At 44.9% G+C, this 24,026-nt stretch overlaps 1 protein-coding gene across 2 annotated transcripts in view; it reads right to left on the reverse strand.

The window, feature by feature from the left end:
• Positions 1-14,660, reverse strand: part of SLC9A9 (solute carrier family 9 member A9) — a 514,180-nt gene extending 499,520 nt beyond the window's left edge. For both annotated transcript variants that reach the window (XM_030216056.1, XM_030216057.1), the window contains exon 1: positions 14,375-14,660. In XM_030216056.1, the coding sequence (XP_030071916.1) occupies positions 14,375-14,537 (163 nt within the window). In that variant the 5' untranslated portion in view covers positions 14,538-14,660. The remainder of the gene's footprint in view (positions 1-14,374) is intronic.
• Between the last annotated feature and the right edge of the window lie 9,366 nt (positions 14,661-24,026).

The raw sequence follows: 24,026 nt of genomic DNA on the forward strand, positions 1-24,026 counted from the left end.
TCTCCTCCTTTCTCCTCTTTTCAATTCCACACCTCTTCTTGTCTCTTGCTTTTCAACATCTCCCCACCCCTCATTTTCTGACTCCTCCTTTCTCACTATCCAAACTCTCTCTCACCAATACTCCCCCCAGCTCTCCATCTTCCCATTCACTAGATTTACCAAGTCTTCTCTCAGTCCCATTTCTTGGCTTCCCCAACCTGCCACTGTTGCAATAACACTTACTTCTGGCAACGAAATGAGGACAGTAAAAGTGCTCTGCTCACTGCCACCCCTATTCCCTCCAACCCCTCCCTGACATGTGTTTCTTATCTTAAGGAAACAAGTGACTTTTAAGGGAGGAATCTGGACAATGAACACTACTATCTCACTGTCCCCTTGCTCTGCCGGTTCTGCTCTCGCGCTCATCCTGCTGTCGATATCACTTCCACGAACTAGAAGCTGGGAGGGAAAGCAAGGGGCCAGGGATCGGCGCTGTCTGTTCAAATATTCAGTTCCACAGGAACCTAAACTTAATTTTAGTACTATAGTTTCTGCCACCCTAGATCATAAAACTGTACAGTGATCTTTATCAGAATAATGATATACTACTACTACTACTATTTAGCATTTCTATAGCGCTACAAGGGATACGCAGCGCTGCACAAACATAGACGAAAGACAGTCCCTGCTCAAAGAGCTTACAATCTAATAGACAAAAAATAAAGTAAGCAAATCAAATCAATTAATGTGTACAGGAAGGAGGAGAGGAGGGTAGGTGGAGGCGAGTGGTTACAAGTGGTTACGAGTCAAAAGCAATGTTAAAGAGGTGGGCTTTCAGTCTAGATTTAAAGGTGGCCAAGGATGGGGCAAGACGTAGGGGCTCAGGAAGTTTATTCCAGGCGTAGGGTGCAGCGAGACAGAAGGCGCGAAGTCTGGAGTTGGCAGCAGTGGAGAAGGGAACAGATAAGAAGGGTTTATCCATGGAGCGGAGTGCACGGGAAGGAGTGTAGGGAAGGACGAGTGTGGAGAGATACTGGGGAGCAGCAGAGTGAGTACATTTATAGGTTAGTAGAAGAAGTTTGACAGGATGCGAAAACGGATAGGGAGCCAGTGAAGCGACTTGAGGAGAGGGGTAGTATGAGTAAAGCGACCCTTGCGGAAGACGAGACGGGCAGCAGAGTTTTGAACCGACTGGAGAGGGGAGAGGTGACTAAGTGGGAGGCCAGCAAGAAGCAGATTGCAGTAGTCTAAACGAGAGGTGACAAGGGTGTGGATGAGGGTTTTGAATTCTAACATATCATTGGCAGCGATCATGGAGAGCAGTGGCAGGAAAGGGGTTCAAAGTTCAGGTGAAATACATGGACTATGGGAATCTATATGCTCATCTACCTAAATCTGTAAAAATCACAAATGGGCAGACTGGAAGGCCATTATGGCCTTTTTCTGCCATTATTTACTACTAGAGCTGCATTTCTGAAGTAGGCTATGAAAACTGGAAGGCTGTTTATAGCTGTTCTTCATGCTGTTTTAAATGCTTTAATTTGTAATTTTTCCAAAGAAACCTGTTTATTGTCCTTGCCTCTAGTAGGTCATCTCTCCTTTGCCCAGGGGTTCTCAACCCAGTGCTCTGGACACACCCAGTCTGGTTTTCAAGATATCCACACTGAATATTATGTAAGTATTGCCATACTGTGAAAGACCAAAGGTCCATCAAGCCCAGTATCCTGTTTCCAACAGTGGCCAATCCAGGTCACAAATACCTGGCAAGATCCCAAAAGAGTACAAAACATTTTATACTGCTTATCCCAGAAATAGTGGATTTTCCCCAAGTCCATTTAATAATGGTCTATGGACTTTTCCTTTTTTAAACCTTTTTAAAACTCTGCTAAGCTAACCGCCTTTACCACATTCTCTGGCAACGAATTCCAGAGTTTAATTACACATTGAATGAAGAACGAATTTCTCAGATTCGTTTTAAATTTACTACATTGTAGCTTCATCGCATGCCCCCTAGTCCTAGTATTTTTGGAAAGCATAAACAGATGCTTCACATCTACCCATTCAACTCCACTCATTATTTTATAGACCTCTATCACATCTCCCCTCAGCCGCCTTTTCTCCAAGCTGAAGAGCCCTAACCGCTTTGGCCTTTCCTCATAGGGAAGTCGTCCCATCCCCTTTACCATTTTCGTCGCCTTTCTCTGCACCTTTTCTAATTCCACTATATCTTTTTTGAGATGCGGTGACCAGAATTCAACGTAATATTTGAGGTGCGGTTGCACCATGGAGTGATACAAAGGCATTATAACATCCTCATTTTTGTTTTCCATTCTTTCCTAATAATACCTAACATTCTATTTGCTTTCTTAGCCGCAGCAGCACACTGAGCAGAAGGTTTCAACGTGACGACACCTAGATCCCTTTCTTGGTCCGTGACTCCTAACATGGAACCTTGCATGATGTAACTATAATTCGGGTTCCTCTTTCCCACATGCCTCACTTTGCACTTGCTCATATTAAACGTCATCTGCCATTTAGACACCCAGTCTCCCAGTCTTGTAAGGTCCTCTTGTAATTTTTCACAATCCTCCCGCAATTTAACGACTTTGAATAACTTTGTGTCATCTGCAAATTAAATTACCTCACTAGTTACTCCCATCTCTAGGTCATTTATAAATATGTTAAAAAGCAACGGTCTCAGCACAGACCCCTGGGGAACCCCACTAACTACCCTTCTCCATTGAGAATACTAATCATTTAACCCTACTCTCTGTTTTCTATCTTTTAACCAGTTTTTAATCCACAATAGAACACTACCTCCTATTCCATGACTCTCCAATTTCCTCTTGAGTCTTTCATGAGGTACTTTGTCAAACGCCTTCTGAAAATCCAGATACACAATATCAACCGGCTCCTCTTTATCCACGTTTGTTCACCCCTTCAAAAAAATGTAGTAGATTGGTGAGGCAAGATTTCCCTTCACTAAATCCATGTTGACTTTGTCTCATTAATTCATGCTTTTGAATATGCATAATTTTGTCTATAATTTCCTGGATCTCCTCTGGAACCTTTTTAAAAATTGGCATTACATTGGCCACCCTCCAATCTTCCGGTACCACGCTCAATTTTAAGGATAAATTACATATTACTAACAATAGCTCCGCAAGCTCATTTTTCAGTTCTATCAGTACTCTGGGATGAATACCATCCGGTCCAGGAGATTTGCTACTCTTCAGTTTGTAGAACTGCCCCATTACATCCTCCAGGTTTACAGAGAATTCATTATGCACTGCATCCATTGTATGCAAGTTTACCTCATGTACATTCACTGTGGGTATCCTGAAAACCTGATTGGACTGGGTTGAGAATCCCTGTCCTAGTCTAACCTCATCACCTCTGTTTTTGACGCCCCACCACACTATCTCAGACTCAGCTTTAGTTTCATCATTCTCCCTTTCAATTCCCCGTCCTTACCCCGAAGGCACACTGGGCCAGATTCAACAAATAGCACTCAAATTTAGACACTGGGAAAAATCCACGCTAAGTGCTATTCTATAAAAAGTGCTCCAGGTTGAGCACCCTTAACAGAATAATGCTCCGAACGGATTCCTGCACCCAACTTTAGGCATGAGGGCTTATGCCAGCTGCATCCTGGCATATATTCTTGACATGTCCAAGTTGGGCGCATAACCCCAGTATTCTATAACTTTGCACCTAAATATTTGGAATGCTCTTGACCCACCCATGCCCCTCTTATGGCCACACCCCCTTTCATATTGCAAAAAAGACTTCCAGCACACAGCATTATAGAATAGCACATAGGCAGATGACAGTGTAAATCCAAGTTAGTGCCAATTAACATCAACTGGTTGTTAGTACCCAATTGACTAATTAATTTACGCACACATCTGGGCTCTGTGCCCAAATTTGGGCAACCTATATGAATTCCAGAGATCTGTCTGTCAACCACCAAAGCACCATCCTCTCTTACTCTCTCTCCTAATATCTAGCAAGCAGCAACTCTCATACCCATGGGGCTTCAAGCATCCATTACTGGCTCCTCTTGCCACTGTAGTATGTCATTTATGGCCATAATGGACCCAAGTACATTATATAAATAGATCAGAAGCGTGAACTACTAACTCCCATTGCCTTTGTTCTGTCAATTGCTGTTTGGTGACAGTCTTGTCTATATTGCGCATCTTACAGGGACTCATTTCTTTCCTCTGACTTGTGTTTTAATGACTGTCTAGTAACTTGCACACAACCCAATCATATTAGCACACCGAGAGGGGCATTTTCACTATGACATCTAAGTCAGACTTTGGACGTTTTGCGCTAAACATCCCAAAATCTGAATAGGAAATATAGCCATTTTCAAAAGAGCAAAAACATCTATTTTTTTTTCAATAATGGCCACATGATTTTTCAGCCTTCCCTCCACCCCAGGTCCATTCTCTTTCTCCCTCTCTACTGCCCTCCCTCCATCCTTCTCTCCCTATTTCCCCTTCCTCTCTGCACCCACCAACTCTTCCTTCACTTTTAGCCCCAACTGTGGTTCTCTCTCAACCCCCTCCCCAAGGTTTCTCCCTTCCCCTCCCCCATAGCGCTCTCAAGCCCCTTGCAACTCTCTGAAGGCCCCCCCTCCCTTGTGGCTCTCTCAAGGCCCCATCCCCCCACTGTGGCTCTCTCAGACCCCCTCCTCCCCCTGCAGCACTCTCGGGCCCCCCATGGCTCTCCCAAGCCCCCTCCCCATTGTACACCCCTGTGGCTCACACTCCTCCCGCACACCCGCATCAACATCTTCTGCTTTTCTTCCCTCCCCTCCCTGACCTCATTGCGGGTCCCCTTCCTCCCCCCCTCTTGGACCTGACCACAGGTCTCCCTCCTCCTTCCCCCACCACACCACACCTGCACCCTCCCCAGTACCTTTTGAAAATGCAAGCCTTTGACCCTGCAGGCCAGTGGCAGCCATACTGAAAGGCTGCCTGAGGCCTACACGGGCCTCTCTCTCTGACCTGGCCCGCCCCTTCCGCGAACAAGAAGTTTGCAGAAGGGGCGTAAACACGATTAATATACAGCCCTAATATATATAATCATATATTTAGCGTTGCTGAATATCTGTATTTAGTGCACTGCCAGCTATACATATACAGGGTAATTCTATGTGGAGGGACATTTTTGATATGCCAACTAAGTCCGAATTGAGACATTTTGCCAAAAATGTTTCAAATAAACGTACAGCTCACAGACATAATCAAACCAGAAAAATGTCTACATTTCTGGTTCAATTATGGCATTGAGCTAGATGTTTTTATGTCCAACATGTCCATCTGTAAGTACCATTGTCAAAAAAATGTTCCAGGGAAAAATGTTGAAAAAAACAAGCTATAGGGATGCTTGTCTGGCAGCACTCCTAGTAAACTGGCCAGACAGATATCCCAGCAGTGCAGAGGAGCAGCCTAATGGTCAGTGCAGTAATTTCACATAAAGGGACCCAGGTTCAAATCCCACCTAAACCCTTTGTATTTTATGGTGAGCCCTCCAGGAACAGAGAAAGCCTACTGTACCTAAAGGTCCACCACTACAATAGCTCTCCATCTTGAAGGTCACATATATTTAGGAACAGGAGGTATTTCTATGTTCTAGGAGGGCTCACATGTCCACTGCACTGACCACAAGTTCACTCTTCACTTTCTTGCTGCTTTTTTTTAGAAATGGTCATAATATATGGAGCTGTCATAGCCTAGTATCTACTGTTGCAGCTTGGGGGGGGGGGGGGGGGGGGGGGAAGGTGTCATTGACCACTGGCCAGCTAGTCAGGGTACCTTTTGTGACTTAGTCATTGACTGAAATAGATCTAGGTTTAGATTTTAAAAAATGTATTTTTCTTTTTTTTTTTTTGCACTGGACCTTTTTTTCTGTTCCATTATCACTGAAAAATGCCTAACAGGCTTATTTTCGAAATCGGAAAATGGGCATTCTTCTCCTAAGGTCACCCAAATCGGCATAATCGAAAGCCGATTTTGGGCATCCCCAACTGCTTTCTGTCGTGGGGACGACCAAAGTTCCCGGAGGCATAGCGAAGGCGGGACTTGGGCGTGCCTAACACACGGGCGTCCTCGACCCATAATCGAAAAAAGAAGGGCGTCCCTGACAAGCACTTGGATGACTTTACTTGGCCCTTTTTTTGTTACAACCAAGCCACGAAAAGGTGCCTGAACTGACCAGATGACCACCGGAGGGAAAAGGGGATGACCTCCCCTTACTCCCCCAGTGGTCACTAACCCCCTCCCACCCTCAAAAAAACTTTTTAAAATATTTTTTGCCAGTTTCTATACCAGCCTCAAATGTCATACTCAGGTCCATCGCAGCAGTATGCAGGTCCCTGGAGCAGTTTTAGTGGGTGCAGTGCACTTCAGACAGGCTGACCCAGGCCCATCCCCCCCTACCTTTACACTTGTGGTGGTAAATGCGAGCCCTCCAAAACCCACTGTACCCACATCTAGGTGCCCCCTTCACCCATAAGGGATATGGTAGTGGTGTACAGTTGTGGGTAGTGGGTTGGGGGGGTTGGGGGGCTCAGCACACACGGTAAGGGAACTATGCACCTGGGAGCAATTTATGAAGTCCACTGCAGTGCCCCCTAGGGTGCCCGGTTGGTGTCCTGGCATGTCAGGGGGACCAGTGCACTATGAATGCTGGCTCCTCCCACGACCAAAGGGCTTGGATTTGGTCATTTCCGAGATGGGCATCCTGTCCTCAGCTTCCATTATTGCCAAAAATCAGAAACGACCATCTCTAAGGTCGACCTAAATTTCCAGATTTGGGCGTCCCCGACCGTATTATCGAAATGAAAGATGAACGCCCATCTTGTTTCCCTGCCCCTTCACGGGGATATCCTGTGAGGCGTCCTCAGAAAAACTTGGGTGTTCCTTTTGATTATGCCCCTCTAAGTGTTCTAGTGTGTAAAAGCAAAGGGCCATTCAAACGGGTGGGTCATGCCCATTCCGACTATTTCAGTGTGCACTTCATTGAATACCTTAAGATGCTCACATTTACACCTGCCATACATCCAACGTAAACGGTGATGCCTAAATTTAGGTGCCTAATTGCCGACTTATGCTACTATTCTATGACACATTGGGCACACAGATTTGCTGGTACAGAATAATAGCTTGGCACCTAGATTTGGGGTGCCTTTTACTGCCCTTTATAAAATTGCCATGATAGTTTGCATCTCCAGCCACTATACATATAGTCAGTGGCGTACCAAGGGGGGGGGGGGGCGGTGGGGCGGTCCGCCCCGGGTGCCAGTGGGTGGGGGGTGCTCCGCTCCCGCCGCCTCCCGTGGCCGTTCCCGCGGCGCCGCACATTTAAAAAACCGGCGAAGCAGCGTCGCAGGCAGCGCCTCGTGCCCTGCTTGTAAAAAAAAATCAAATCTCCTTCCTCCTTCTCCTCCTCCTCGTCTTGACGTCTTGACATCGACTCGGGCTTTCCAATCAATTTGGAAGGCCCGAGTCGACGTCAAGACGAGGAGAAGGAAGGAGATTTGATTTTTTTTTACAAGCAGGGCACGAGGCACTGCCTGCGACGCTGCTTCGCCGATTTTAATGGGACTGAGGTGGGGAAGGAGAGGGGTGAAAGGGACTCGGATGGGGGTGTTCAGAGGGGAGAATGGGACTGGGGTGGGGGTCTCAGACAGGGGATCTCAGAGGGGAGAAGGGAAGGGGAGGGGAGAAGGGGACTGGGGTGGGGGTCTCAGAGGGGAAAAACGGAAGGGGAGAAGGGGACAAGGGAAGGGGAGGGGAGAAGGGAACTGGGGTGGGGGTCTCAGAGGGGAAATGAGGAGGGGAGAAGGGGACTGGGGTGGGGATCTCAGACAGGGGAGGGGAGAAGGGGACAAGGGGACTGGGGTGGGGATCTCAGAGGGGAGAAGGGGACTGGGGTGGGGTCTCAGACAGAAGGGGAGGGGAGAAGGGGGCTGGAACTGGGGACTGAAAAAAGGGGCAGAGAGAGGGGACAGATCCTAGATGGAAGGGGGAGCGAGAGGGAGGGCAGACCCTGGATGGATGGGAGAGGGAGGGCAAATGGTGGATTGAAGGGGCAGAGAGAAAGGGCAGGCAGTGGATGGAAGGGACGGCAGAGAGGGCAGACACTGGATGGCAGAGAGAGAGAGAGAGAGAGAGAGAGAGAGAGAGAGAGAGAGAGAATGAAGACAGATGCTGGATGGAAGGAAGATGGTGAAAAGAAGATGAGGAAAGCAGAAACCAGAGACAACAAACTGTAAATAAAATATTTTTTTTTATTTTTTTTTGCTTTAGGATAAAGTATTGTAGATGTGTTAAATGTTTATAATAGAACATGTAAATAAGGTAATCTTTTTATTGGACTAATTTTAATACATTTTGACTAACTTTCGGAGAACAAAACCCCCTTCCTCAGGTCAGGATAGGATACTGTAACAGCACTATACTGTACTGACCCGAGGACGGAGGTTTTGGCCTCTGAAAGCTAAATGTATTAGTCCAATAAAATGGTATTATTTTACTTTCTATATTTGTTTTATTTCTATTTGTTAATTTGTAAAGTGGTGATTGGTACTTGTTAGGTTTTTTTTTCAAATTTACATCTGCTGTCTTTATATTTTGCACAGTACTAGGGGACAGTTTTTGTTTCTGTGGTGTTGCATTGTATGCAGAGTCTGGCATTGGGGGTTCAGTTTAATTTTTGTCTAAATAGAAAGTTTATGATTACTTATTCTATAGTGGATTAGGGTGTATTGGTGTTTGTGAAAAAGACATGGCTTTCAGTTGGCATTGACTGTGCAGGATCTACGATCTGTACTATTCTGTCTGGTTTCGTTTTACAATAGGTGAATTGATGTTCTAGTGCTCACTGTAGTGTTTAAGATGCTTTCCTTTTCCTTGTGTGACTCGTAGAAATGACTGCTTATGGTATGGTAGAATTGCTCTATAGGTCCTGAGTGTTTTGTATTCTCGGCATGCCTAGTACTGGATTTGGGGGGGGGGGGGTGTTAAAAAATGACCGGCCCCGGATGTCAACTACCCTAGGTACGCCACTGCATATAGTCTATGCCAGTGGTTCCCAAACCTGGTCCTGGAGGCACCCCAGCTACTCAGGTTTTCAAGATATCCGCAATGAATATTCATGAGAGAGATTTGCATGCAGTGGAGGCAGTACATGCAAATCGCTCTCATGAATATTCATTGTGCTTATCTTGAAAACCTGACTGGCTGGGGTGCCTCCAGTACCAGGTCTGGGAACCACTGGTCTAGATAATTACTCTAGGACTGCTAGTTACAGTGATTTTCACTGGCACTATCTGTATAGTGCCTCTTAAACAAATTAGTGGTTTAAGGAGTTATATATATCTATCAGCTGCTGGTAAATGTACAACTTATTTTAAGCACGGACCCAGATATTTCCTCTACTGAGTTATGTCTTGTAACAGGCCTCAGCTATCATTTTATTTGTGTGGGTTTGCTTTATTTTGATCTCTTAGAGCACATAAAAATTCTAAATTGATTTTAAACAAGTGTGACTGTAGCATTTGCTTTCTCTGCAGGTATAGTCACACATCTCCTCTAGTTTAATGAACACCACCATTACGCAAGAAAAAAAACAGTTAATGTGACTGGACTGTGTACAACAGGGATGGACTGACCATTCGGGCAACCGGGCAGTGTCCGAGGGCCCAGAGGCTCTGCCCGGATACCCGCCGCATACTACATCCCTCCCTGATCCTACCTTTAAAGGCACGCCGCTGATGATCTAGTGGTCTCTGCCGGGGGGGGGGGGGGGGGGGGACATCTTCTTTCCTGCCCGGCATCGCTGTACTCTAAAAATGGCAGCCGAGATTCCCTGTGGAAATTTCACGAGACTGTCGAGACCACGGGAAGTCTTGGTCGCCATTTTGAAAACACGGAAGCGTCGCAGGCAGGGGACTAGCGGCAACGCAGCGGGCAGGAAAGAACCTGCTCCCCCCCTGCAGAGACCACTAGACCACCAGGGCCCTTCAGGTAGGACTGGGGCAGCAGGCCCATCGGCTGCAGCGGTAGGGGGGTAGTAGCGCAGTGGTGGGGGGGGGGGGTGTCAAGGCAGTGGGCCCAGACCATCCTCAGTCTGCCCCTGGTGTACAAGTTCCTGGAAAAAGTCATCAAGACTCATGTCAGAGGAAGGAAATGAGTCCCTATAAGAGGCTTAATAGAGACAAGACCATAGGCATAGTTTGACTGTTTCATTTGGGGGGGCAAAGAATGGGCGGAGCATATTAGCATATCATTTGCATATATACATATGCAAATGAATATGCTAATATGGAGGAAGGAAATGAAATTTACAGGCAAAATATCACAGATGCACATTTCAAAAAGCTGACACATTTCAATTAATAAATTATGAATAAAATACTTTTATTTACCTTTGTTGTCTGATCATTTAGTTTTTCTATTCACTTTGATCCCAGTGTCTTCTGTTTTATGCAGTGTCTTCTTTCCAGTAGGCTTCCCTCTGCTCCCCACCCTCCCAGTCCCATCCATCTTCTGTTCCTTCCCTCTGCTCCCCACCCCTCCCAGTCCAATCCATCTCCTGGTCCTTCCCTCTGCTCCCAACGCTCCCAGTCCCATCCATTTTCTGTTCCTTCCCTCTGCTCCCCACCCCTCCCAGTCCAATCCATCTCCTGGTCCTTCCCTCTGCTCCCAACGCTCCCAGTCCCATCCATCTTCTGTTCCTTCCCTCTGCTCCCCACCCCTCCCAGTCCAATCCATCTCCTGGTCCTTCCCTCTGCTCCCAACGCTCCCAGTCCCATCCATCTTCTGTTCCTTCCCTCTGCTCACCATCCCTCCGTCCCATCCATCTTCCCTCTGCTCCCCCCCCCCCCCCGCGAGGTCCAAGATGGTGACTCCGTCTACCCCTCTCTCTTCCTCCCTCCCTCCGGCGCAGGCAGCAGTTTTTTCCAGCGTTCCTGGCAGCGGTAGCGATGTACACGCTGCCTTCGGTCTGCCCCGGAAACCTTCTCTTAAAGTTCCTGTTCCCACCTATGCGGGAACAGGAACTTGAAGAGAAGGCTTCGGGGCAGAGCCAGAGGCAGCGTGTACAACGCTACCGCTGCCAGGAACGCTGGAAAAAACTGCTGCCTGCGCCGGAGGGAGGAAGAGAGAGGGGTAGACGGACACGCTCCTCTCCGTCCGCTTGGCTTCCCTGCCCTCTCTGTCTGCGTCCCGCCCGAAAGGAAATGACGTCAGAGGAAGGCGGGACCCAGACAGAGAGGGCAGGGAAGCCAAGCAGATGGAGAGGAGCGCGTGCCTGCATGTGTTTTTTTTTTTTTTTTAACTAATGGCGCGGCGGCGCCTCGCATCGTTTGGGGGGGCATTGCCCCCCCTCGCCCCCCCCCCAGTCTACGCCTAGACTGTTACCAAACAGCTCCCTAGGCAGTTGATGAGGTAATGTGAGCAAGACCCCATCAAAAATTGTGGTTGGCTTGGGAGCACAGGTCCCCCTCAATGACACAAATGCAAAAGATCTTACATTTTGCCACTATACTGACAGTTGTTAAACCCCCACCAGTCTAGCACTCCAGGAAAGTGCGGTGTTCCCCATTCCTTTCAACTTTCCTGACAGCAGATGAATGAGTGTTGTGATATATTGATGGTCTTCACTATTTTTGTTCTGAACTGCAACACAGCAGGTCTAATACTTGGATTACAGTTTTTTCTCAATACAAGTTTTACAGACTATAGAATATAAATTATACAAGGCCGTGTTTGAAGCCTGAACACAACTGTCTTCAGTTAAATTATAGACAGTGTGAGCTGCCTAGTCTGAAAGCACAGGAAATGCATGGTAACCCCACCCTCAGCAAGGGCATCCAACCCAAAAAGGACCCAAGGACCACTGAGACTGAGCTGCCCTACAAACGTCTAACCACTCAAAACATATTACAACAGCATGCTGCTGTTTTGAGTCTGGCCTGCCAATGTGTGTTCTTCTCATCATCTCAGGCTCCTATATGAGCTAATAAATTATTCAGTGATTATCCTTACCAAGAATTGATCTATGTAAGTGCAAGTCTAGTACATTTTCAAATCTCATATACTGTAAAATGCCAAGTTCATATTTCCAAATGCTGGGAAAGGTCATTTTAAATTATTTTCATGTGTTTATTATACACATAAGACCTTAATCCTGGTCATAGAGAACAACTGTGGGGCTAATTCATTAAGTCCATTTATAGCGTGCATGCTAAACCATTCAACATGGTACAATTTTAAGTAGCCCACAGAGACTTTCCCCACACATCACTTTTAGCTAATTTTCAAAGGACAACTGTACTGGCAGTTTCCTTTGAAAAACAACTAATGGTAAAATGTGTGTTTGAGTGTCTCTAGACACCTGGAAATTGCTATTTCGTGCATGTGGCTTGGGGAGGGGGAGAGTGGAGGGGGAGGAGGAAGAGGGTCAGAAGGGAGCAGGGACAAGGAAAGATATGCTAAACAGTGACTGTGCTAATGCAGTAGTTCCCAAATCTGGTCCTGGAGGCACCTCAGCAAGTCAGGTTTTCAGGATATCAGCAAAGAATATTCATGAGTGAGATTTGCATGCAGTGGAAGCAGTGTATGCAAATCTCTCTCATGAATATTCATTGTGGATATCCTGAAAACCTGACCTGGCTGGGGTGCCTCTAGGACCAGGTTTGGGAACCATTGTGCTAATGAAAATGTCAAGTACATGCATAGCTCTATTTTTCTGACCCAACACACACCCAAAGAAACACTCTTTCAATGTAACTTTCAGACAGGCCTATTAACCTATATAGTGCAAATTTCAAAGCCATTTTCAAAGACAAAGTGAGCAAATACATGTAAAATGTGCAATCAGGATGATCATAGACTGATTAGCTATTATGATCTTATTCAGGAAGAGTTACTAATTTACAAGGGCAATTGGATCTCAGTAAATTTATCATCCATTTGAGAGGTAGTAGGGCCTACCAAGGAGGTATGATAACAGGAGATGGCATGAGCCTATCTGGCCCATTATGTGAGCTGAAGCCAGTAGGCGGAGCTTGTCATCCTATCAATTTCATTGTTTGGGGTGTACCCAAGATGACAGCAGCTGCATGAGGGAGAATTAAAATTTCCTTGGGTGGCGTGGCTGGAGACCAGCTTCAGCCATGTGAAATCATGCCGTCTCCTGTTTTCAAATCTCCTTGGTGTCTACACACTAAGCTTAACTGCTACTTTCTCCTCAACAGCAGCAATTGCTGGCTTCTTGTTCCTGTTGCTTTACCACCATTCCCACTACTGCATCCTTAATATAAAAATTTTAGGCACAAAATGGTCAAGCCAGAGGCTTTTAAACCAAAGAAGTCTCTCTCAAACAAGTTGCTTTTCTTGCCCCTTTCTGTTCTCTAGTAATTAAAGCATGCAGCCACATTCTTGAAGATGGCCCCTAGATGAACTAGCTGCCTAGTGCCAACTATTATCAAAATTATATAAATTCAACATTTACCAAAACCACAATCTCCAGCAAACTGTCTAATGTGTTTTGAGTCGAAGGAGCTAAAAGTCTGCCAAAAAGATATCATTTTGTCAGACTTTTAGCTCCTTCAACTCAAAACACATTAGACAATTTGCTGGATAGATAGATAGATATAGATATATTTGCACATCTCCAGTTGTAAAGGGGAGAGAGCAAGCAAGCCATGTGAGGCGGAGGGGATGAGGAGCTAGTGGAATACTAAAAGAAATGCAGGAAGAATGAAAGTTTTGAGCTCAACGTTTTATGTAAGTATGGTCCCTTGAATTTTGGTAAGCACATGATCACGTTTAGATGAAGACTGCAGCCATATCCTTGCATAAAAATAACAAAAACATCAGACAACTGATTCAAGCTATTATAAGCTCACGGTACTATAGGACCTCAAGGAAGTAACCGAGATCCAGCCTCCTCCCACAAAACAAATTATGAGTTGTTGTTTAAAACGTTGAGCAAGTTCCGGACAGCAGTTTGTATAATATAAATTAGCTCCCTTTGAGCCACACTGCTAAGTCTCCCCCCCCCCCCCCCCCCGAAAATGGAAAACATAATTTAGTACATCTGGCCTTTTGTCATCATACAGTAGATATGTGCTTCCTTTCCCTCAGTGTACTTTATTAATGCTGACATCGGCAGATCTGTCAATACCCTGAGTCTGCGTAAGAGCAGACTTAAACCATTTCCGCCTGCCCTACTTCACATTACAAAGGATGCACTATGTTTACTGCTTCTTTTAAATGACTGCATCACTTGCTCACCAAGGGCTCCTCCAGCCCTGGCACTGCGTTTGCAGAGGCTGCAACGTGCTAGAAGCACTTGCCGTTTCCAAACTCACCGTAGACCATTGCTCCGCCAGTTTCGTGCAGGAACCGAAACCGATGATTTTTGAACAGCCAAATTGTTAGAATCGTAAGAATGAGCAAAAAGTTGAAAACAAGCAGTTCCAGAGCCCCCTGGTGATAAAACTGCTTCGCATCTTTCACACTCCTGTGCTTCATGGGGCCAAATCCAGTTCAAAACTCCCTTTAAAATGACCAGCAAAACTCGTCCTGCAAGAAGAGATTGGAGTTTAATATTTATCTGGCATCGGATACCGACTCCCTAAATCCCATACAGTGGATCTACACACGCATGGTGAAACGCCCACTCTCCCTTCAGCCCCACCTTACCATAGCCGCTCGGAACTCTGGGAGCTGTAGTCCAACCGGAGAAAGCTCGTGGCTGACTCCCACAGCGTTCTTCAGCCCTGGGAACTACAGTAACCGCAACAGCTTCATTAGCTCAGGTGACAGGTAAAGCGTATTGTCAGGGAGACCAGGTAGAGCAAGAGAAGCTGTAGGGGGAAATAATAAAAGCCGGATTCTTCGGATCCTCCCGGTTTTGGGCAATATCTCAGAAATACTATCTTAAAATAGCATGTAGGACCATCCATGTAGACCTAGTGCCTACAGGCTCTCAGCCAACAGCGACTATGTTCCAATTACTAAGGAAAGAGGAGAAAAAAACAAACAAACAAAAGCGCTGCAATAGTTGGAGCTTGCTTTAAAGTACAGGGCAGCAGAGCCTTTCCCAGCCCGAGCCAGAAAAAAGGGTCCGATTTCAAAGGAAAATAAAACAAAAACAAAAGTACTGCAGCAACTAGAGCTCTTAACTCTGAAGAATACAGGGCAGCAGAGTCTTTCCCAGCCCGAGTTGGATAGTAAAAATATGCACTAATCATTCTGGAACAACAATACACAACACAACCTCCAACTGTAATGCTTGTTTTTCATTTTAAAGAAATAAACTAAGACATATCCAAGAAACTCAATGACTATTCCAGTTAACTTGCCAACCACTGTAAAACACAGTATCATACAACCTTGTAAATGTAATAGAATCAAAGTAATCTCTAACCACTGTTAAATGTAAGGCACCTTGAACGAAACTCGTTTTTGGATAATTGTGGAATACAAGTATGAATAAACAAACAAAAACAAATAAAATACAACCCAGAAAAAACAAATCTCAATTTCAAATGAAAGGGGGAGGGAGAGTGCAGCAACTGGAGCTCCTTGTTTTGAACAGTAGAGGGCAGTAGAGCCTTCCCCAGCCCTAGCAAGGGAAGAGGGTCAGATAAATTGATTTCCTGTGAGCATTGTTCTCCAATACAAGGCAGGGGGGGCAATGGCAGCCCCTGGAGACCTCTAGGATGCCCCCCCCCCCATTGTCATTCAAGGGTTTGTTTATTTTTTTGCTACTTTCAGCCTTCTACCCAAGTTGGGGGGGGGGGAGGTGGCTGAATGTCTCTTGCTGGGATGGGGCTGGGGGGGGGGAGGTGGCTGAATGTCAGAAATGGGGAAGTGGATTGGGGATGATAAGGCATTTTTCAATAGAAGACAAGAATGAATTTAGAAATGCCCATCTCCTGGAGTATACCCCCAATGAAAAAGTTCAAAAGTGGGCAGAAGTGATAGGTATCATCCGTACATGCTGGTAAGCAGTGTCATGGACTGGGTGACAAAAGAACTGGATGAAGGACGTGCGCTAGATGTAATCTACTTGGACTTCAGCAAAGCCTTTGATACGGTCCCCCACAGAAGACTCGTGAATAAGCTGAAAGGGTTGAACTTAGGACCGAAAGTGGTGAACTGGATAAGAAACTGGTTGACCGACAGGTGGCAGAGGGCGGTGGTAAATGGAATCCACTTGGAGGAAAAAAAGGTGAGCAGTGGAGTTCCTCAGGGGTTGGTGCTGGGGCCTATTCTGTTCAATATATTTGTGGGAGATATTGCTGAAGGGTTGGAAGGAAAGGTATGCCTTTTTGCGGATGACACGAAAATAGCCAATAGAGTGGATACCCTGGAGGCAGTAGGAACAATGAGAAGGGATCTCTGAACCTTAGAAGAATGGTCGAGGGTCTGGCAGTTAAAATTTAATCTTCACACCAGTATATAATGCCACACCTTCTAGTATTATCCAAATGTTCTTTAGATCTGATGTTGTTGACAGTTGATAAATTAAATGGACTAATTAAAGAACAACAAGAAGAGTTATCAGCAGCACAGACATCTCTAAAATCCTCATTATCAACACAGGAATTCGACCAACAATTCCAACAGCATGAGAACCAAATTTAAAAATATGCACAAGAGATCCGGGCTCAAAAAGTGGCCAAGTTCAAGCGTGACAAAATGGACTATACAAAGGGATATGTGTTCCCATGGATGGATATGGGAAGAAAACCAAGATGCCCCAGAAGAAATAAAAAGGTAGCTTTCAACACCTCTAGTGGGTCATCGAGTGAAGACAATGGATCCTCGGGACCAGATGAGTTAGTACCAACTGAAACGAATGCCCCACAGCAACCTTTTTTTTACCGTCCAATCATCCTCCCATTCAGTCACTACCCGAGCAAGTCCCTTTCAAGCAACTCAGAGCCAGACGTCAAAAGACCAACAGACAGTAGGTTTTAACCTGTCTTCGAAACAACTCACGCGTGCTTAACAACAAGTATTAAGTTTGGGTTTATCTTTTGTACCTACCCATCGATACGATTGATATCAGACCAGGCGACACTTACATCGCTTCTTCAGAACTTTAAAATTACGCCTTTATTTTGATGACTTTCAACACAACGAGGAACTACAGAGCGGTGGTGACACATCATTCATGAGTAAACACCAATTACCTTCAATATGGTTACCCCTGGGACCCTCGGATCACACAATAGAGATGTTTTCCCAATTAGTATTGAGAGATGTAGCAGCCTTAGAACATGTCAGGCATAACCCTGTAGACAACTTGACAAAAGAACAGTGGCGAGCTTTAGTGGATCTCCAACAGGATCCTTCAATAGTAATTCTAAGAGCTGATAAGGGGGGTGCAATAGTGGTACAGGACAAGCAGCAATATACACGGGAAGCCCAGTGCCAACTTTCAGACACCCTTTACTATAGGCCCTTATCAACTAACCCGACTAAGCGGTTTCAATTAGAACTACGTAGCCTACTTCTATCCGCCAATCAAAAAGAGGTCATTACTTTGAGGGAATTCAAATATCTCTATAAATCTTTCCCAGTAGTACCACAGATATATTTTATACCTAAAATCCACAGATCGTTGAAGGACCCCCCCCCCAGGGAGACCTGTGGTGTCTGTCAGGCAATCTTTATATGAACCATTATCGCAATATTTAGATCATTTTTGGCAACCAAGTCTTCAGGAAATACCTCATATTTAAGGGATTCCACACATTTACTTCAAGTTTTGAACAAACCCAGTACCAACTCGGAACAAATTACATCTTGGTAACACTGGATATTCAAGCCCTATACTCTAACATCCCCCAACAAGGAGCTTTAGATACTTTAGAATTCTACATTCATAGGCTGGAAATATCTGCAGATAAAAAGTGATTTTTGATGGAAATAGGACAGTTGGTTCGACAAAGAAATTATTTTTGTTTTGAAGAATCTTTCTACCTGCAGACAAAAGGGGTTGCCATGGGGGCCACGGTGGCCCCCACGGTGGCATGCCTATATATCGTAGAGTTTGAAAAGGCATATGTATACCCCACGAGATACAATTCACACATCAAAATATGATGCCGCTTTATAGATAAGATATTACTGGTCTGGAGTGGTACCATTATAGAAATGGAAGAGTTTTTGCAGTTTCACAACATTTGCGACCCCAATATAAAATTTACGTCGCACATTGGGCATCATAGCATGGACTTCCTAGATGTACATATAACATTACAAAGAGCAATTATCAACTAACCTGACTAAGCGGTTTCAATTAGAACTACGTAGCCTACTTCTATCCGCCAATCAAAAAGGGGTCATTACTTTGAGGGAATTCAAATATCTCTATAAATCTTTCCCAGTAGTACCACGGATATGTTTTATACATAAAATCCACAAATCATTGAAGATGTACATATAACATTCCAAAGAGCAGTTCAGCCAAGTACCGTACCACCCTACTATTGTCTTGCAAGTACCTTCCCCTGATTAAGAGCAACCTCCCCCCTCTGGGCCAACCTACCAACAATCAAAGACAGCCAGTTGCATATGCGACACCTCCCTGTTAACTACCTTGAAAGTGCGCCGAAATTCCCCCTCCCTCTACCTCCCCTCTGTCTCTAGCCAAAACCAGAAAAAGGAGCCTGATGATATTTTGGGCAAGGAGGGTGAGAAGCAATTAGTTGCTATGAGACAGATTAAAGGAGGATCCTGATTCATCTCCTCTGCTCTCTAACTTATCATCGAAACCGGACCCAATACTGATCTCAACAGCTGAAAGGCAAGCTAAATTAACACAAAAGACTAGAACACCAGATTTCACACCAAGGAACAAAGTCCTATCACACATCCAATCATCAGAACACGGTCTTATTAGTAGCCACAGGGAATATATACCATAATGAATACCTTCAAACTACTCCTAATAATCTACTCATTAACACTGATCCACTTAACACTAACCACCCCACTTGCAGAAAGCAACATCATACCCATACTACACAATCATCATAGATTGATCAAATACACCACACCTAATCAAACTGACAACAACGTAAACAAAGGAAGAACACTAACATGCGAACAACCACAACAGAAGGGAAAGAAGGGCCCAAACAAACTCACCTTAACATAGAAATGACAACTAATAAAAGTCCACACACCACCAAATATAGAAGACCCATTCCAAACAATCTAAGTGGGCTACGTCAACGCCAGATCCGCTGTAAATAAAACAGCAATACTAACAGACTGGATCATGTCAGAAAACCTTGACCTACTCTTCATCAATGAAACCATTACCAAAAGGACCCTATAATCCTAGATCTGTGCCCTCCAGGATACAAAATCACACACTGGACCAGAAAAGAAAAGAGAGGCAGAGGCATAGCACTAATCTATTGATCCCACTTTACCACCGAAACCACTGCCGAGTCCATAACACCTCAACTTGAAATTGCCTCAATCAGAATCCACAATAAAAGCCTATGCGATCATTTGAATTGTGTCTTGTTTTACAGACCTCCAGGTAATTGGAATGAAGGCCAGGCTAACTTCATGGACTTCATTTCAAACACATGTGTAACCAACTCCAATATACTAGTATCAGGAGATATCAACCTTCACTTAGAAGACCCGAACTCTATCAACGCACGAGAATGCAAGGAATTCCTCTGTTTATGGGATCTCAAATGGCCACAAATGCAAGCAACCCACGTCAAAGGGCACACATTCGATCTCATCTCACACAAGCTTTCAACAGACCAGGACCTAACAATAAAAGATACTAAATGGACAGAAACACCCTGGACCGACCACTACAAACTAAACGTATCCCTACATTGGTGGAAGAAGGGCTTACAATGAATACAAGAACACACATCCTACAGCACAAGAGGTCAAGTAGACACGAAAACATTCTGGCAACTGATATACAATAACGAATGGACAGCACAAACAGACTCCATATACTACCTCATAGAATGGGATAAAAGATGCAAAAGCATACTAGATGAAATTGCACCCTTATGAACAAGAACCTCACGCAAGCATAACTCGACACCATGGTTCAACAATGAACTGAAAAAGCTAAAAACACAATCCAGGAAACTCGAACTAGCACAGAGTAAAACAAAAGATGAACATACACTCAACACATGGAAACAAATACAAAGAAAATACAAATACAAAATAAGACAGACCAAAAGATCATACTATAAAACTAAAATAGGGACAGATTACAAAGACACGAAGAAATTATACCAACTCGTGAACAAACTCCTAGACACCAATTTGGTCACTACCATGAACACAGACATCCCATCTGCAGATAAACTTGCAAAGTATTTCAATGAAAAAATTGTAAATCTATGCAACACGCTACCTCAGAACAACAGCGACATTGAAAACTTCCTTAATGAGTTGGACCGAACCATTGGAGAATATCCGGCAGACCAGACCTGGTTAAACTTCGCCCTCCTTACCGTCAAAACAGTTACCCAGGCGATTAGTAGGTTCTCCAACACTCACTGTAAACTAGACACCTGTCCCAGCTACCTAATGAAATCCACCCCTGACCGTTTCATAGCAGACCTCACATCCCACCTAAATTACATGCTTCAGCAAGGCCTCTTCCCTAAGTAAAATGGCAATATCCTACTCACCCTGATACCAAAAGATACCAAGAAAAAAACAAATGAAATCACTAACTACCGTCCAGTAGCATCTATCCCGTTGGTGGTCAAACTGATGGAAAGCATAGTAACCAAACAACATACAGATGATATAAACAAATTCTCAATATTACACGAATAACAGTCAGGTTTTCACCCCTCCACAGCACTGAAACAGTATTACTCACTCTTCTAGCCAAATTCAAGCAGGAAATAGCAATAGGCAAAAATATCCTTCTCCTCCAATTCGACATGTCTAGTGCATTCAACATGGTAAACCATAATATATTAATAAGATTACTAGATAAATTCGGGATTGGTGGAAACATACTTAGCTGGATCAAGGGATTCCTAACCACAAGAACATATCAAGTAAAATCAAATTCAAACATATCATCACCGTGGAAAGCAGACTGTGGAGTACCACAAGGATCACCGTTATCACCGATCCTATTCAACCTAATGATGACCCAACTTGCCAAGTCCTTATCCAACCAAGGCCTTAACCCTTTCATATATGCAGACGATGTCCCAATATACATTCCTTACAAAACCAAACTGACAGAAATCACCAATGAAATCAAGCTCAGCTTGAACATCATGGATTCATGGGCAAATGCATTTCAACTAAAACTCAAAAAGAAAAAACACACTGAGGGGCATAATCGAACGGCGCCGGCCAAATAGATGGCCGGCCATCTATTTGGCCAGCACTGCAAAGAGCAGTACCGAACCGTATTATCGAAAAAGATGGCCGGCCATCTTTCGTTTCGATAATACGGTTGGGGCCAGCCAAATGTCAGAGATGGCCGGGTTTGAGATGGCCGGCATCGGTTTTCGCCGATAATGGAAACTGAGGCCGGCGATTTCAACCCCGGCCAAATCCAAGGCATTTGGTCATGGGAGGGGCCAGCATTTGTAGTGCACTGGTCCCCCTGACATGCCAGGACACCAACCGGGCACCCTAGGGGGCACTGCATTGGACTTCAAAAATTGCTCCCAGATGCATACCTCCCTTACCTTAGGTGCTGAGCCCCCCAAATCCCCCCCAAAACCCACTCCCTACAATTGTACACCACTACCATACCCCTTATGGGTGAAGGGGGGCACCTAGATGTGGGTACAGTGGGTTTTGGGGGGGGAGGTTTGGAGGGCTCACATTTACCACCACAAGTGGAACAGGTAGGGGGGGGATGGGCCTGGGTCCACCTGCCTGAAGTGCACTGCACCCACAAAACAACTGCTCCAGGGACCTGCATACTGCTGTCACAGAGATGGGTATGACATTTGAGGCTGGCATAGAGGCTGGCAAAAATATATATATTTTTTGGGGTGGGAAGGGGTTGGTGAACATTGGGGGAGTAAGGGGAGGTCATCCCCGATTCCCTCCGGTGGTCATTTGGGGTACCTTTTTGCAGCTTGGTCCTGAAAAAAAAGGGACCAAGTGAAGCCGGCGAAATGCTCGTCAAGGCCGGCTTTCTTTTTTCCATTATCGGGCGAAGCTGGCCATCTCAAAGCACGCCCCCATCCCACCCCTGTCCTGCCTTCGCTGCCCTACTGAAACGCCCCCTTGAAGTTTGGCCGGCTCCGCGACAGAAAGCAGTTGGCGCCGGCCAAAATCGGCTTTCGATTATATCGATTTGGCCGGCTTTAGGAGATTGCCGGCCATCTCCCGATTTGTGTCGGAAGATGGCCGGTGATCTCCTTCGAAAATAAGCTGGATTGTCTCATCCTCTCATCCCAACACAGCGCGGACAACCCCACAAGTATCAACACCCCAGACCACACCCTCCCTATCTCAGAGAGCCTGAAAATCCTCGGCGTTACAATGGACTGTAACTTAACACTAGAGAGCCAAGTGGCATCCACAACAAAGAAAATGTTCCACGCAATGTGGAAACTCAAACGCGTGACACAATTCTTCCCGAGGGAAACATTTTGCAACCTGATACAATCAATGGTACTAAGCCACGTAGACTACTGCAATGGAATTTATGCAGGATGCAAAGAACAAACCTTAAAGAAACTTCAGACTGCTCAAAACACGGAAGCTAGGATTATATTTGGAAAAACGCGATTTGAAAGTGCAAAACCCCTCCGCGAAAAACTATACTGGCTCCCAATCAAAGAATATATCGCCTTCAAAATCTGCACCCTGGTTCACATAATCATCTATGGTGAAGCCCCGAGATACATGACATACTTGATCGACTTACCAATTAGAAACACATCAGAATCAACACGAACATACCTAAATCTGCACTACCCAAGCTGCAGTTAAATACAAATCAACTTACGCATCCAGTTTTTCCCATATAAAGCACACAACTGTGGAACGCATTACCAAAAGCCTTGAAAATGACATACAACCAACTAAACTTCTGGAAATCACTAAAAACTAACCTGTTTAAAAAGGCATACCCTATCGATCCAACTTAAATGCCTGATCTCTGCAACACAACCAAACTAAAGCACGTAATAGACATAACACAACTCTTCCGCTCTACGATTCCCTAATGTGGCTGTGCCACATGAACGTTATCTTACCACAACATCACTTTGTATTTGTTCTCACCGGAGTCTGCAAACACCTCTCCGGTACTACGTAAGCCACATTGAGCCTACAAATAGGTGGGAAAATGTGGGATACAAATGTAACAAATAAATAAAATAAATAAATAAAGACAAGATAGCTACATCCCTATTCAGAAAACCCACGGATTGGAATACCATATTACACTACTCCAGTTGTCACCCTCTACCGTTGAAGAATGGGATCCCAATGGGGCAATTTCTTCGTATTAAACGTTTGTGCAGTGAAGAGGATTCTTTCAAACAACATGCCCATCAGATGGTCAACAAATTTAAACAATGTGGCTACCTTCATAGAGTGATCAAGAATTCCCACAAAAGAGCACAGAATTCCCACAGGCAATGGTTATTGGCGCCTCGACCCACTGATGCGAGCACAAACCATAGTGCATTACAGTGCATCTTACCCTATTCCTCCAAAGATACTAAAATCACGAAAATCATCCACAAATACTGGCCAATATTACAGCTTCATCCCCAGTTTAGGGATAGACCGCAGGTCGCATATAGAAGGGCTAGGAACATGGGGGAGGTACTGTCTATTTTTAGGTATATTAGTTCCAAGTTTGATCAAGAGGAATGGGGGCATAAGCGCTGTCTAAACTGTATTTACTGCACACATGCTATGGAAGTAAATTTTGTCATCAGTCCTGCCAATGGAAAATGATTTTATTTAAGAACAAAAACTGATTGTAACACGGCACAAGTAGTGTAT

The sequence above is a fragment of the Microcaecilia unicolor genome, chromosome 10, assembly GCF_901765095.1.
Source record: "Microcaecilia unicolor chromosome 10, aMicUni1.1, whole genome shotgun sequence".
NCBI classification, from domain to species: Eukaryota; Metazoa; Chordata; class Amphibia; order Gymnophiona; family Siphonopidae; genus Microcaecilia; species Microcaecilia unicolor.